The sequence below is a fragment of the Micromesistius poutassou genome (genome assembly GCF_964030765.1).
Source record: "Micromesistius poutassou genome assembly, chromosome: 13".
Lineage (NCBI taxonomy): Eukaryota > Metazoa > Chordata > Actinopteri > Gadiformes > Gadidae > Micromesistius > Micromesistius poutassou.
Genome location: NC_140283.1, coordinates 1,018,324 through 1,032,154, shown reverse-complemented (window position 1 = coordinate 1,032,154; position 13,831 = coordinate 1,018,324). Strand labels below are relative to the sequence as shown.

Genomic DNA, 13,831 nt, shown 5'->3' with positions numbered 1-13,831 from the left:
GGAGGGAGAAATACAGAGGCACACAGAGAAGTAGAAAGAGGTAACGAGCAGGAGAGGGGGAGTGCCTTCCTTGTTCTCCTTTATTCCATCGTTGGTTAAGCTCTCTATTTTCCTCACTTTGATGGCGTGTGAGGGTCAGTGCGTGAGTCAGCTGTTCTCGTGAGACGGAGGATCAACCTGTCGTACTGGAAAGAAGATCCATAGGCCTCCATGACACACTGGGGCTAGAGAGCCAACAATCTGTTTCCGTCTGTCTGTCTGTCTGTCTGTCTGTGTGTATAGTAACATTGTTCTAAAAACATCCTTTGGCAAAATGCTTTTTTGAGTTGAGTTCTTGGAAGGAGGGGCCGTGTGTTATCACTATGGTTACCACCCACCAATGAAGGAATGTTGGCCATACGGTTTCCCCGTCCCTCTCCCTCACTCACATATTGATCTCTATAGTAAGAGATATCAATGATTACTGAGCGTAATGACGGAAGTCCTCCTCAGTAATATTTTGCTGTTAATGTAACGTTAACCGCAGTGTTGGCCAAGCTACTTGTAAAGTGTAGTGAGTTATGCTACCAGTCCTGGAAACCTTTAAGAGCTATTATATGAGCTGAGTAATTTGTTGGAAATTCACTGTCACCTATTAGTGAATGAAACTGAGAATATCTGATTCAAGTTGACTGCGTCTGTGTCTGTATGAGCAAACTTAGATTTTAGACAGCTCCCTGATCACTTCTGACCAGTGGCGGTTGGTGGTTTTTAAAGTGAGGGAGGAAGGACTGCACGCTTGGTTGCCATTGGCCTGCTTGCACTGTTAGTGGCGTACGTGGCATAAGTATGTGAGACTCAAGTTGTTTCAGGGTGTTTTGGTGAACTACAAAATAGAAGGGAGGGATAATTATGTGAAGAAAATTGATACAAATCCACCAGTGGCAGCATTGTACTTTGAAAGCTGGTGGGCAGCATGTCTTGGACTACAAGGGCAGAAGGAAAGGATGCAAAACCAATTAGTGAAATCAGGCCTACTCTTGATTTGTAAAACTAATTTAAAAAATCTGGGCCTATCATTGGGCCTATTTTTGCCCTCAATGACTGAAGCTATTGGTTGTAATTTGGCTGTTTATTTTCAGCTACAATTGTTTTAAGAAAAATGAAGACACAAGACCAAAAGTGATGCCATTTAAAATGCATCATGCTCTGAATCATTCACTAACATCCTTTCCACAATATTAAACAGAATGGTCAGAGTAACAAACAATTAAAAGAACAACAAGAACATAATTTCACAACTATTGACATGGGCAGTAAGCCTAACATTCTTTGAGGCAAATGTGGATGTTAATGGATGTTTCAGAATGTTGGTCATGGTGTTAAGCCAATTAAGATTGAGGGACTTCATTTATAGATCAGTCAATCCTCCTCGCTGTTTGTGTTGCAAAGATATCAGTGACCTGGTCATACCAAACAGGATATTTTTTAAGTGATTTCAGAATAACGGTGAGTGTAACTCCACGTTTTCGCCACCCTTTCTGACGGCTTGGTAACCCAATGGTGGAGTACCAAAATAGGTAGACTCAGCACGTTTATTTCGGCAGACTTTTGGCGGTGGAAACACCAATATAAACGAACCGAACTGCACCGCTCGGTGGAAACGCCAATATAAGCGAACAGAGCCGCACTGTACCGCAACGAACAGTAGAGCACCGCTCGGTGGAAACGAGGCATACGAGCGGGTTCGTTGGTTCTCGTAGCCTAGAGACTTGAGGGGATAAACCCTCCCTCCGGGCTGCTCCACAGCCAGGGCTCCTGCTTATTGGTTCATAGCACAGCCAGGGATCCAGCCTATTTGTGAATAGACGTTGACGCGATTCAGATCCCGTAGCTAGTCCCACCCACTCAGAGGAGGACTTTCCTCCTCTCTTCCATTGACCCCCATGTTATTCACCAGCCGCCAGTAGTTCCCGAGAAATGAATGGGAGTCAATGGAGGCTGAGGGAGGAACGTCCTCCCCAAAGTAATATTCAATAGGTGATAGGGGGTGCTAATGTCCCTTTACCCAGGGAAACGAACATTACATATACAAAGGCATTAAAGTAGTCATATTTAAGGGCATTAATTCATTACAGTAGTCTGGGCAATCTACACTTTTTATTCTCAACAATGTTAAGGAGGATCTTCCTCCCTCTCCTCACCGGAGAAGCCTCCACTGCTTCTGACCAATCAGGACATCTCTTCCCTTGTTTGTTGGGGGAGTCATCTTGGCTAACCAACAGATGCATGCACATGCAACATTTCTTGGTGGCAGAGCTACGTAACGAGGGAGCACAGGTGGAGGTGCTTTTTGGTTTCCAAATCGTACCTACATCAGCTTTAAAGGGAGACTACTGCACACAGAACATATGAGGAGTTCAATGCAAGAGGGATCCGGCCAAGTCTCTCTGTAGTCCCTGTGAAGTCACTACTGCATAAATGTGTACGACTAAACCATGAGGAATGAACCATGAACCCACACGAGGACCCCTTTAATGTGTATTTGTTTTCTATAAATATGCTTAGGATTTGCCATTGAGCAAGGCAGACCACGGTGTTTAATGGCAGAAAGGGAAGGCTCATACATAGAGCCGTCTTCTTTACAAAATGTTCTAGTGACAACCCGACAAACATTACAAAATAAAAACATTCAACGTAACCCTCCGTCCTCTCCACCAGGTGAAGGAGGAGTTTGACCGCCAGGACTTTGACAGGATGTGCTGGACGCTGTGCGCCCGGAAGAACTTGGACCGCAGCAACCTGCTGATATGTGACGACGATGCCTTCAAGATCTGGTGCATCTTCAACTTCCTGTGTGAGGACCGCTACCCGTTGTCTATCGTCAGCGAGGAGGTGAAGCACACTCTCTCTGGATCCACACATGTTGATGGGCCTGACACTGGGCCACATGTTTAAACCATCCCCCATGTTAGCCTATCATTCTTTCATTGGTAATACGAATGAGGTAGTGCAAACACAATCGTGTATATAGATACTGCTTGATGCTTCAGAGGAGCTCAATCCCAGGTCAGGTGTGCCCTGTAGAAACCAGGACAAACCGTGAAACTGTGACACACCGTTACCAACCAGAGTGTGAAACACAACCACATCCCCTCTGAGGGCGTACACCTGGTGAGACCTGAACGATGTGGAGACTTGTAGAGCACTAAAGTATACTGGAAATGATGTGGTACAGAAGTTGTTCTTATATGTATTGTACCCTGGTCAGCAAAGCATCAGATGCAATACTGGATTCTTTATGGTAACAAAAAAGGGTTCAGAGTCAGATTTAGATCCATGTTTCCCCAAGCTGCAGTGTCCATGGGGAATGTCATTTGGGGGCCTAGTGCATGTTGAACTATTTCTAAAGGTTTTTACTCAAAAACAACCACTATATTTTGATCAGTAGTTGTTATGGCATCATTTGAAAGGTGGAACTTGATGGATAAGAATGAGACTGGCTCTACTCGGACCTAGATGAGGAGGGCTTTTGGTTGTTCCTACTGTTGTCCACAGGGTCTTTTCACTGGTGTGTTTTTAACCGGCTATTTTAGAGGCTACACCCAGTCCTGGAGAACCCAAGAGGAAGTGTCAAACTTCCCCTCCTCTTACAAAAGCTCCAGGACTTACTGTCTGGCTGATGACCAGCAGCGCTGCGGCACATGGGGCAATCTATATTTACACACAGGCGGAAACTTCTAGTGCTCTTTATTAGTGGGCGGTGAATGAGGGATCTAAAGAGACATATAATACGTGTGATACTTGTGCATACCTTTATTATTCCTGTCTTCATTCATATGAGAGAGTGATCTGAGGAGTGCTCAGATGTTCCATTAGCACACGATTCAACTGTCTCACAGTGAATTCAGATTCATGTCATTAATGAGCAGGGAGCTGGTTATGAATGTTAATCTAGTTTTGAAACTAGAAACACACACACACATATCTTAACTTAGACTTTTAATCATACCTCACTCATACTCCTTTGTTCCTATTGGCTGGTTTCTTGTTTGTTCTGTTGAGGAGGCTTGATGAGTGACTGCTGTCCACGGTTACAGCTGCTGTAGGTAAGAGTTGTAACGAGAGAGAGCAGAAGAACACAAGAATTTGAAACTTAATAACACACCATTGAGTCGTGTTGCATCTTCCGCTCCTGTGATTGACAGGCAGAGTAGATTCCCTAGAACTGAAAGAAATGAGCAGCGGTCTCAAATCCAAACAAAGTCTTACTGTGTGTTCACACCGCACTTTGTCCCATTTCGCCTATTCGCGCGAATAGGCGAATGTTGCCGCGCGACAAATCATAATCTGTCGCTGTGCATTTTTGTGTGCATTCGCGGGGCGAATTTTTTTTTTGCCTGACAACAGTCATTCATGCCAATTCATTCTCATCAACCATGGCCGAGATGTGTGTCTGTACCTGTTGTGGAAGAGGGAGAGCCCGTCGTTTATGGGTTAATAATATAATCCGGAGGCGCACACCGCTTTGTGCCGTGATATTATATATATCGTATATATTATATGATATAGATATTTATATATTATATGTAGATATAGAGCGGGAGTCGCAAACGGCAACAATCACTTTCTCCTCCAACATGGAAAAATTTTGCGCTGTCAATCAAATCTTGTCGCGTGAATAGGCAAAATTTTTTTTTGCCAGATTCGCGTCTCCACGTTCACTTAACATTGAAACATGTCGCGGGGCGAAGTGCGGTGTGAACACACCTTTACAGAGGCCCTCAAAACGGACGTCCATCACATCACATCCTTGAGAATCACTATCAAAAGATAGCTCCTAAATGATACAGTTTACGTGCCTTATGAATCAACTTGAATCCCCCACTCCCCCCCGCTGCAGATGGAGTACTTCCTGCGTAAGCTGACGGACTCCATGGGGGGCAGCTGGGTGGAGGAGCGCTTTGAGGACTACAGGCTGGAGCTGCAGACCCAGGGGAGGAGCCTGAGCGCCTGGGAGCTCATCAGCCTGGTGGCCTCGGGCCACTTCAGCAAGGGCATGGACCGCCAGACGCTGTCCATGGGCATCAACGAGGTGTACCACGAGCTCATCCTGGACGTCCTCAAACAGGTCCGCAGACACCCCAAACACAAAGCGCACCATAGAGACATGACTGACTGTAAGCTGGAGCCAGGCCATCGCGGTGCAGCCAGTGGGTGAATGCAGCTGAGCATTAAATTCACTGATCTCAATCTCAATTGTTTTCACATACAAGGAATGTGTTAAAGTGTGTTGGTAAAGAAGAGAGATACAAAAAGCAGCCGTGCTTGATAGTAAATCTAAAATAAGACGTAAGAAATACACAAGATGAATATAGAATCAAACACATCAAATGTAAAGTATATTAAATAAAGGGTGACGTGTCTCAGGGCTACATGATGAAGAAGGGCCACAAGAGGAAGAACTGGACAGAGCGCTGGTTCGTCCTGAAGCCAACCTCCATCTCCTACTACATGGGGGAGGACATGGCCGAGAAGAAGGGAGACATCCAGCTGGATGGGAACTGCTGTGTGGAGGTGGGCAGCGCGTCTCTGGCTCATGGTGGAGGCCGGAGGAGTCTTCTTTAACGAGGTGACTCGTTAAGAAGGGTCCTCTGGAGGAGTCTTCTTAATTAGTCACCTCGTATAGAAGGGTCCACTGGAGGAGTCTTCTTAACAAGTCACCTGTATAGAAGGATCCACTTCTTAACGAGGTGACTCCTTAATGAGTCACCTCATATAGAAGGGTCCACTGGAGGAGTCTTCTTAATGAGTCACCTCATATAGAAGGGTCCACTGGAGGAGTCTTTCTTAACGAGTCACCTCGTTAAGAAGGGTCCACAGAAGGGTGCTGAAGGAGTCTTCTTAACGAGGTGACTCGTTAAGAAGGGTCCACTGGAGGAGTCTTCTTAACGAGTCACCTCGTATAGAAGGGTCCACTGGAGGAGTCTTCTTAACGAGCACCTGGGATCTACCTGGATCTCCATCTGGGTTAGGACCCACAGAGAACAATGCACAGATGTATAGTCCATATAGGGTCATAGTTGCACTAGTAGATGTCAGCTGTCCATGTGCAACGTCAATATTTGATCTAATCATTTCTATAAATGGGTTGGTTCAACTGGGATCGAAATGAAATGAAGGCCGGCATGTTTGACCTCTCAAAGTATTCATGAGGACCAGACTGCTGGTCCCATGAGGTCCAGACTGCTGGTCCCATGAGGTCCAGACTGCTGGTCCCATGAGGTCCAGACTGCTGGTCCCATGAGGACCAGACTGCTGGTCCCATGAGGTCCAGACTGCTGGTCCCATGAGGTCCAGACTGCTGGTCCCATGAGGTCCAGACTGCTGGTCCCATGAGGTCCAGACTGCTGGTCCCATGAGGTCCAGACTGCTGGTCCCATGAGGTCCAGACTGCCGGTTGTGATGTGTGTGTGAGGGAGCGTCCCGGTCTCACGTGGACGTTAACCAACGTTGTTCCCGTGTTAAACCAGCCGTTACCGGACAAGGAGGGGAAGAAGTGTCTGCTGTACATCAAGTGTGCGGGGAAGAGCTTTGAGATCAGCGCGTCGGACAAGAAGAGGAAGCAGGAGTGGATTCAGGGTAAGAACTGCTTCACCTCCATGGAGCTGGAGCCACAGGCAACATCTGGAGGAACTACTGTATTAGTACTGCTATAACTACTTCAGTACTTTATATAACTATGTTATTCTTTTGTATTCTTCTTCGAGCATATTCTTAACTCTTTGCCAGTAAGACCTGTTACTTTGCATGACTACACCTTGTGTTGCTCTGATCAGCGATGTGTCACATGACGTGTTAAGGATGTAGAGGGAGGATGATCATGTGACCTGAGACAGAAGAATGATGCTGATATCATAGTTGACTTCCTCATGATTTCCCAGAATGAAGTCATTAGGAATGATAATCAAAGAGCTTTATTCAGGAGAATCAGGAAACCAAATGTATCATCATTACATATCTCACTCTATCACATAATATCTCACAGGAAAACACACCTCAGCAACACAAGCACACAGTCAGTACACCTACAACATGAAAACACACCTCAGCAACACAAGCACACAGTCAGTACACCTACAACATGAAAACACACCTCAGCAACACAAGCACACAGTCAGTACACCTACAACATGAAAACACACCTCAGCAACACAAGCACACAGTCAGTACACCTACAACATGAAAACACACCTCAGCAACACAAGCACACATAAGCACAAAACACACGACCTGCAACAGGGGAGGGAGTTGGGGGAGGGGGGGGGGGATTTCCATGGAGACAACCTTGATCAGGTCCCAGACAGAGTCAACAATCAGCAGGTGTCTGTGGAGTGGGTGAAGGAACGCAGAGAGAGCGTCTCACCGCAGCGCTCTACCGGGGGAGTTGTTGTTCCAGCAGTGGCCTTGGCCGAGGGCGGTGCTGGTTGGAGGGGGGGGGCGAAAGAAGATAAAAATGGGACTGTTTGGTTTTGGGGCGAGTAGCCGCATTCCAATTTACACGACTACTCTGTGTCCATTCCGGTCTCCAGAACGATCCATTTGCCTTTGCAAAGCCGTGAGCTTCTCCATGATGTTATCCGTATCACACCATGTCTCTACATCATATCTCTATATCACACCATGTCTCTACACCATATCTCTATATCACACCATGTCTCTACATCATATCTCTATATCACACCATGTATCTACACCATATCTCTATATCACACCATGTCTCTGTATATCATCTCTCTATATCACACCATGTCTCTGTACATCATATCTCTATATCACACCATGTCTCTACATCATATCTCTATATCACACCATGTCTCTACATCATATCTCTATATCACACCATGTCTCTGTACATCATCTCTCTATATCACACCATGTCTCTGTACATCATATCTCTATATCACACCATGTCTCTACATCATATCTCTATATCACACCATGTCTCTACATCATATCTCTATATCACACCATGTCTCTACATCATATCTCTATCACACATGTATCTACATCATATCTCTATATCACACCATGTCTCTGTACATCATATCTCTATATCACACCATGTCTCTACATCATATCTCTATATCACACAATGTCTCTACATCATATCTCTACACCATATCTCTATATCACATGTCTCTACATCATATCTCTATATCACACAATGTCTCTACATCATATCTCTACATCATATCTCTATATCACATGTCTACATCATATCTCTACATCATCTCTACATCACTCCATGTCTCTACATCATCTCTCTATATCACACCATATCTCTACATCGTATCTCTATATCACATCATATCTATACATCATCTCTCTACATCACACCATATCTCTACATCATCTCTCCCTGTGGTCCACAGCCATCCAGACGTGTGTGAGCCTGCTGCGTCTGGGCCTCCCGGCCCCGCACCGCGAGGCCCGCCTGAGGCGCAGGGAGCAGCGGGGCCGGCTGCAGGCCGAGCAGGAGGACCTGGAGGCCCGCATGAAGGAGCTGACGGCCGCCAACGAGACCAAGCAGCAGGAGCTGGAGGCCATGAGGAAGGTGGGTTAACCCTAACCCTAACCCGGCTCACCCCGGGGGTAGGATCCTCTTGTAATTAGGGTGAAGGGTAAGTCGCTCACACGTCGTTAAGTGCACGTTAACCTTCCTCTCCATGAAATCACCGCCTTTGTCGGGTGTCAATCATAATCAATACAGTTAGACCTGGTTGATTGGTGGACATTAAGATCGTCTGTCTCCCCCAGGTGTGGTTAGGTGTGTTACGGTTAGGTGCGTTACGGTTAGGTGCGTTACGGTTAGGTGTGTTACGTTAGGTGTGTTACGGTTAGGTGTGTTACGTTAGGTGTGTTACGGTTAGGTGTGTTACGTTAGGTGTGTTACTGTTAGGTGTGTTACGGTTAGGTGTGTTACTGTTAGGTGTGTTACTGTTAGGTGCGTTACGGTTAGGTGTGTTACGTTAGGTGTGTTACGGTTAGGTGTGTTACGGTTAGGTGCGTTACGGTTAGGTGTGTTACGTTAGGTGTGTTACGGTTAGGTGTGTTACGGTTAGGTGTGTTACGGTTAGGTGTGTTACGGTTAGGTGTGTTACGGTTAGGTGCGTTACGGTTAGGTGTGTTACGTTAGGTGTGTTACGGTTAGGTGTGTTACGTTAGGTGTGTTACGGTTAGGTGCGTTACGGTTAGGTGTGTTACGGTTAGGTGTGTTACGGTTAGGTGCGTTACGTTAGGTGTGTTACGGTTATGTGTTACGGTTAGGTGTGTTACGGTTAGGTGTGTTACGGTTAGGTGTGTTACGGTTAGGTGTGTTACGTTAGGTGTGTTACGTTAGGTGCATTACGGTTAGGTGTGTTACGGTTATGCGTTACGGTTAGGTGTGTTACGTTAGGTGTGTTACGTTAGGTGTGTTACGTTAGGTGTGTTACGTTAGGTGTGTTACGGTTAGGTGTGTTACGGTTAGGTGCGTTACGGTTAGGTGTGTTACGTTAGGTGTGTTACGGTTAGGTGTGTTACGTTAGGTGTGTTACGGTTAGGTGTGTTACGTTAGGTGTGTTACGGTTAGGTGTGTTACGTTAGGTGTGTTACGGTTAGGTGTGTTACGTTAGGTGTGTTACGGTTAGGTGTGTTACGTTAGGTGTGTTACATTAGGTGTGTTACGGTTAGGTGTGTTACGTTAGGTGTGTTACGTTAGGTGTGTTACTGTTAGGTGTGTTACGGTTAGGTGTGTTACGGTTAGGTGTGTTACGTTAGGTGTGTTACGTTAGGTGTGTTACTGTTAGGTGCGTTACGTTAGGTGTGTTACGTTAGGTGTGTTACGGTTAGGGGGTAGGGTGGAGGTAGGGTGGGACCCGGGTGGGGGTAGGGTGGGCTAGGGTGGGACCCGGGTGGGGGTAGGGTGGAGGTAGGGTGGGACCCGGGTGGGGGTAGGGTGGGCTAGGGTGGGACCCGGGTGGGGGTAGGGTGGAGGTAGGGTGGGACCCGGGTGGAGGTAGGGTGGGCTAGGGTGGGACCCGGGTGGGGGTAGGGTGGAGGTAGGGTGGGACCCGGGTGGGGGTAGGGTGGAGGTAGGGTGGGACCCGGGTGGGGGTAGGGTGGGCTAGGGTGGGACCCGGGTGGGGGTAGGGTGGGCTAGGGTGGGACCCGGGTGGGGGAAGGGCAGTGCTCATACATACTCTTAAAGGAGGAGCCTGGGCTCTGAAGCTACCTATCACTCATACCTGCAATGAAGTAAACAACAACACAGAGAAAGGGGACAATGTTACATCATGGCAAACCTCCACTAAAGGATAGACTTCCCTTGTCACACTTTGTCACAAAGTGCACACACACAGACACACACACACACACACACACACACACACACACACACCACACAGAAAGAAATCCTCCACATAAAAAACAGGAACCCTCAACAAGAACTTAAAGTATCTGACCTGAAAAGGATCAAAGCAGAAGAACCTCTCTGGGGGGGGGGCAGTTTCTGCCCCGCCTGCCCTCATGAATATGAACACAGGAGACCCCTCCCCCTCATGAATATGAACACAGGAGACCCCTCCCCCTCATGAATATGAACACAGGAGACCCCTCCCCCTCATGAATATGAACACAGGAGACCCCTCCCCCTCATGAATATGAACACAGGAGACCCCTCCCCCTCGTGAATATGAACACAGGAGACCCCTCCCCCTCATGAATATGAACACAGGAGACCCCTCCCCCTCGTGAATATGAACACAGGAGACCCCTCCCCCTCATGAATATGAACACAGGAGACCCCTCCCCCTCATGAATATGAACACAGGAGACCCCTCCCCCTCATGAATATGAACACAGGAGACCCCTCCCCCTCATGAATATGAACACAGGAGACCCCTCCCCCTCATGAATATGAACACAGGAGACCCCTCCCCCTCATGAATATGATCACAGGAGACCCCTCCCCCTCATGAATATGAACACAGGAGACCCCTCCCCCTCATGAATATGAACACAGGAGACCCCTCCCCCTCATGAATATGAACACAGGAGACCCCTCCCCCTCGTGAATATTGTCACACACAAAGAATGTGGATGAGACGGGTGTTGCACCGCAAACATCACCGCGGTTCCCCATCCTGCAGATTTGCCCTCTACAACATCCACAGGATCCGGCCCTTCCTCACAAGGGAAGCAGCTCAGCTCCTGGTCCAAGCGCTCCTCATCTCCCGCCTGGTTTACTGCAACTCGCTGGACTCCCTGCCTCCGCCATTAAACCTTTGTAGCGTATCCAGAACGCGGCGCGCCTCGTGTTCAACCTACCTAAATTCTCCCATGTGACCCCCCTCTTCCGCCACCTCCACTGGCTCCCTGTAGTAGCTCGTATCAGATTCAAGATGATGGTACTGGCATACAAGGTGGTCGATGGAACTGCCCTGCCTACCTCCAAGCCTTGGTCAAACCACATAGCCCAGCTCGATCCCTCCGCTCAACTACCTCAGCTGGACGTCTGGTACCGCCATCACTAAGAGCAACCAAAGGTCGATCAGCTAAATCACACCTCTGCTCTATTTTGGGACCACAGTGGTGGAACGAGCTCCCTGCTGATGTCAGGACCGCAGAGTCACTCACCAGCTTCTGCAAACGACTCAAAACCCACCTGTTCAGAGCTCACCTAGACTCTACATAGCCAGTCATTCATTTGTCTGTACATCCTGGCACTTAATGAATGCACTTAATGCACGTTGTATTCATTCATGCAGTAGCTAGTAGCTAGTAGCTAGTAGCTGCAGTAGGAATGGGGTTAGCCTGGTGATTGTTGCACTTGGTTCTATTACTTAGATAGTATTTATTTATTTATTTTATTACTTACTTATTCTTTACTGTACCGACGGCGATAAATTGTGTCACTTCTTATGACAAATGTACTTATTGTAAGTCGCTTTGGATAAAAGTGTCTGCTCAATGCCCTAAATGTAATGAGACGAGGGGGGGGGTCTAACCCCCGCTGACTGGTTTTACTCGTTAATCTTCTAAATGCTGCTGGAAACGGCAGTGATGTTGTAGAGTCCTGTGAGCCCCCCCCTATCAGAGCAGCAGGATGGAGACGTGTATTCTGAAGCAGGCCCAACCTGCTCTACGGACTGTGTGTGTGTGTGTGTGTGTGTGTGTGTGTGTGTGTGTGTGTGTGTGTGTGTGTGTGTGTGTGTGTGTGTGTGTGTGTGTGTGTGTGTGTGTGTGTGTGTGTGTGTGTGTGTGTGTGTGTGTGTGTAAAGAAAAGGCAACAGTCATATTATCTGCTATGTCCAGTTGAGCTTCTTTCCATCTCTAGCCAGTGGATAGACCAGTTGAACCATCAGGTGTGTTGGTCCCAGTGAGCTGGTGAGGACACGCCCTGGTGGTGTTCCTCATTCCTCATGCAGCCCAGTGCTACAGTCATAGGCCCTTACAAGTGTGTGTGAGTGTAGTGTTGTGTGTACTGTGTGTGTTGTGTTGTGTGTGTGTGTGTGTAGTGTTGTGTGTTGTGTGTGTTGGTGTTGTGTGTTTTGTGTTGTGTTGTGTGTGTGTAGTGTTGTGTGTACTGTGTGTGTTGGTGTGTAGTGTTGTGTATAGTTATCAGATGTTGTAGGGTAACATGTTCCTCATCTTATTTCAAACTGAAACGTTGCATCAGATTTAAGGTTTAATGGGTTGTTAGTCATTCTTATATAATTCTATAATATTCTAAATAATAATCACAACAATGTCCTAGTCAGAAAAGACACGGGTGGAATCCACCAGTAAGGACACACAGCTCGTCATTCAGTTAGATTCAAACAGTAACCCTAACTGGCAGGTCATACCTCAGCCTCTACAAAATACAATGGCACACACAACGGCATGAACACACAACGGCTCACGCACACACAAAGGACTGACACCCACAGCGTATATGCAGATGAGCTCATATACTGGTTTCATCCCAGTGACAATCTCTTTTTGATACGTGACTGAAAGCATGAGAAACACACAACAGTGTTCTGTTCTACTTCAGCTCTACTTCACGGTTGCACAACACTCTTGGCACGAGCACAACTAAAGCAGAAACACAAACACAAACGTACACACACACAGCAGACACACAACAGTCAGAGAGACTGTCTCTGGGAGTGTGGTGTGTGTACGCATATGCCTGCACACACACACACACACACACACACACACACACACACACACACACACACACACACACACACACACACTCCTGCGCTGATGTCTGCTTAGCGCTGGCCAAAAGATCATATGGTCCAACTGAGGTTAAAGGTCAAATGTTAAAAACAGATTTGCTCTGTAGTGACAGTGGAGGAAGGGTCCTAGCAGAAGCAGAAGTTATTTAACTCAAACTATCAAAAGGGGGGAGTTGTCAGTTAGTTGTCATTAGGAGGAACAGGAAATGGTCGACCCTTGGTCCACATTGTGGTGGTTAAATTGTTCAAGCTAACTGCCAGCGATGTGTGACTTTTAAAAGTGAGTCACAGTCTCTCTACTTCCTGTAAAACCTGCTCCTCTAGCATGTTCATCTAAAGACGTCTCCAGGACACATGGTCCAACACGGTGAAAACAAGCTGAGCTTCAATCTGTCCATATATATTTATATCATTTAATATATCCACAGACAGCAACAGATTGGGCCAGGTCGCTTTTATTACAGCACTAAACGAGTCTGTTCATGAGATGGACTGGTGTGAATACATGATTGTGTGGATTGAATGAAAGGTTTTGCTGCCTCTGGTTCATCGTTCATCCAGAGTTTGCTGACCTCAGC

The 13,831-nt window shown here is 47.0% G+C and overlaps 1 protein-coding gene across 1 annotated transcript in view; it reads left to right on the top strand.

Moving 5' to 3' along the window:
• Positions 1-2,701: 2,701 nt before the first annotated feature.
• The window catches only part of swap70b (switching B cell complex subunit SWAP70b), a 21,547-nt gene continuing 10,417 nt past the window's right edge, over positions 2,702-13,831 (top strand). Inside the window, exons 1-5 of the mRNA XM_084477575.1 lie at positions 2,702-2,874; positions 4,883-5,110; positions 5,410-5,556; positions 6,513-6,621; positions 8,415-8,596. Coding sequence (XP_084333701.1) covers positions 2,737-2,874; positions 4,883-5,110; positions 5,410-5,556; positions 6,513-6,621; positions 8,415-8,596 — 804 coding nt within the window. The 5' untranslated portion in view covers positions 2,702-2,736. The remainder of the gene's footprint in view (positions 2,875-4,882; positions 5,111-5,409; positions 5,557-6,512; positions 6,622-8,414; positions 8,597-13,831) is intronic.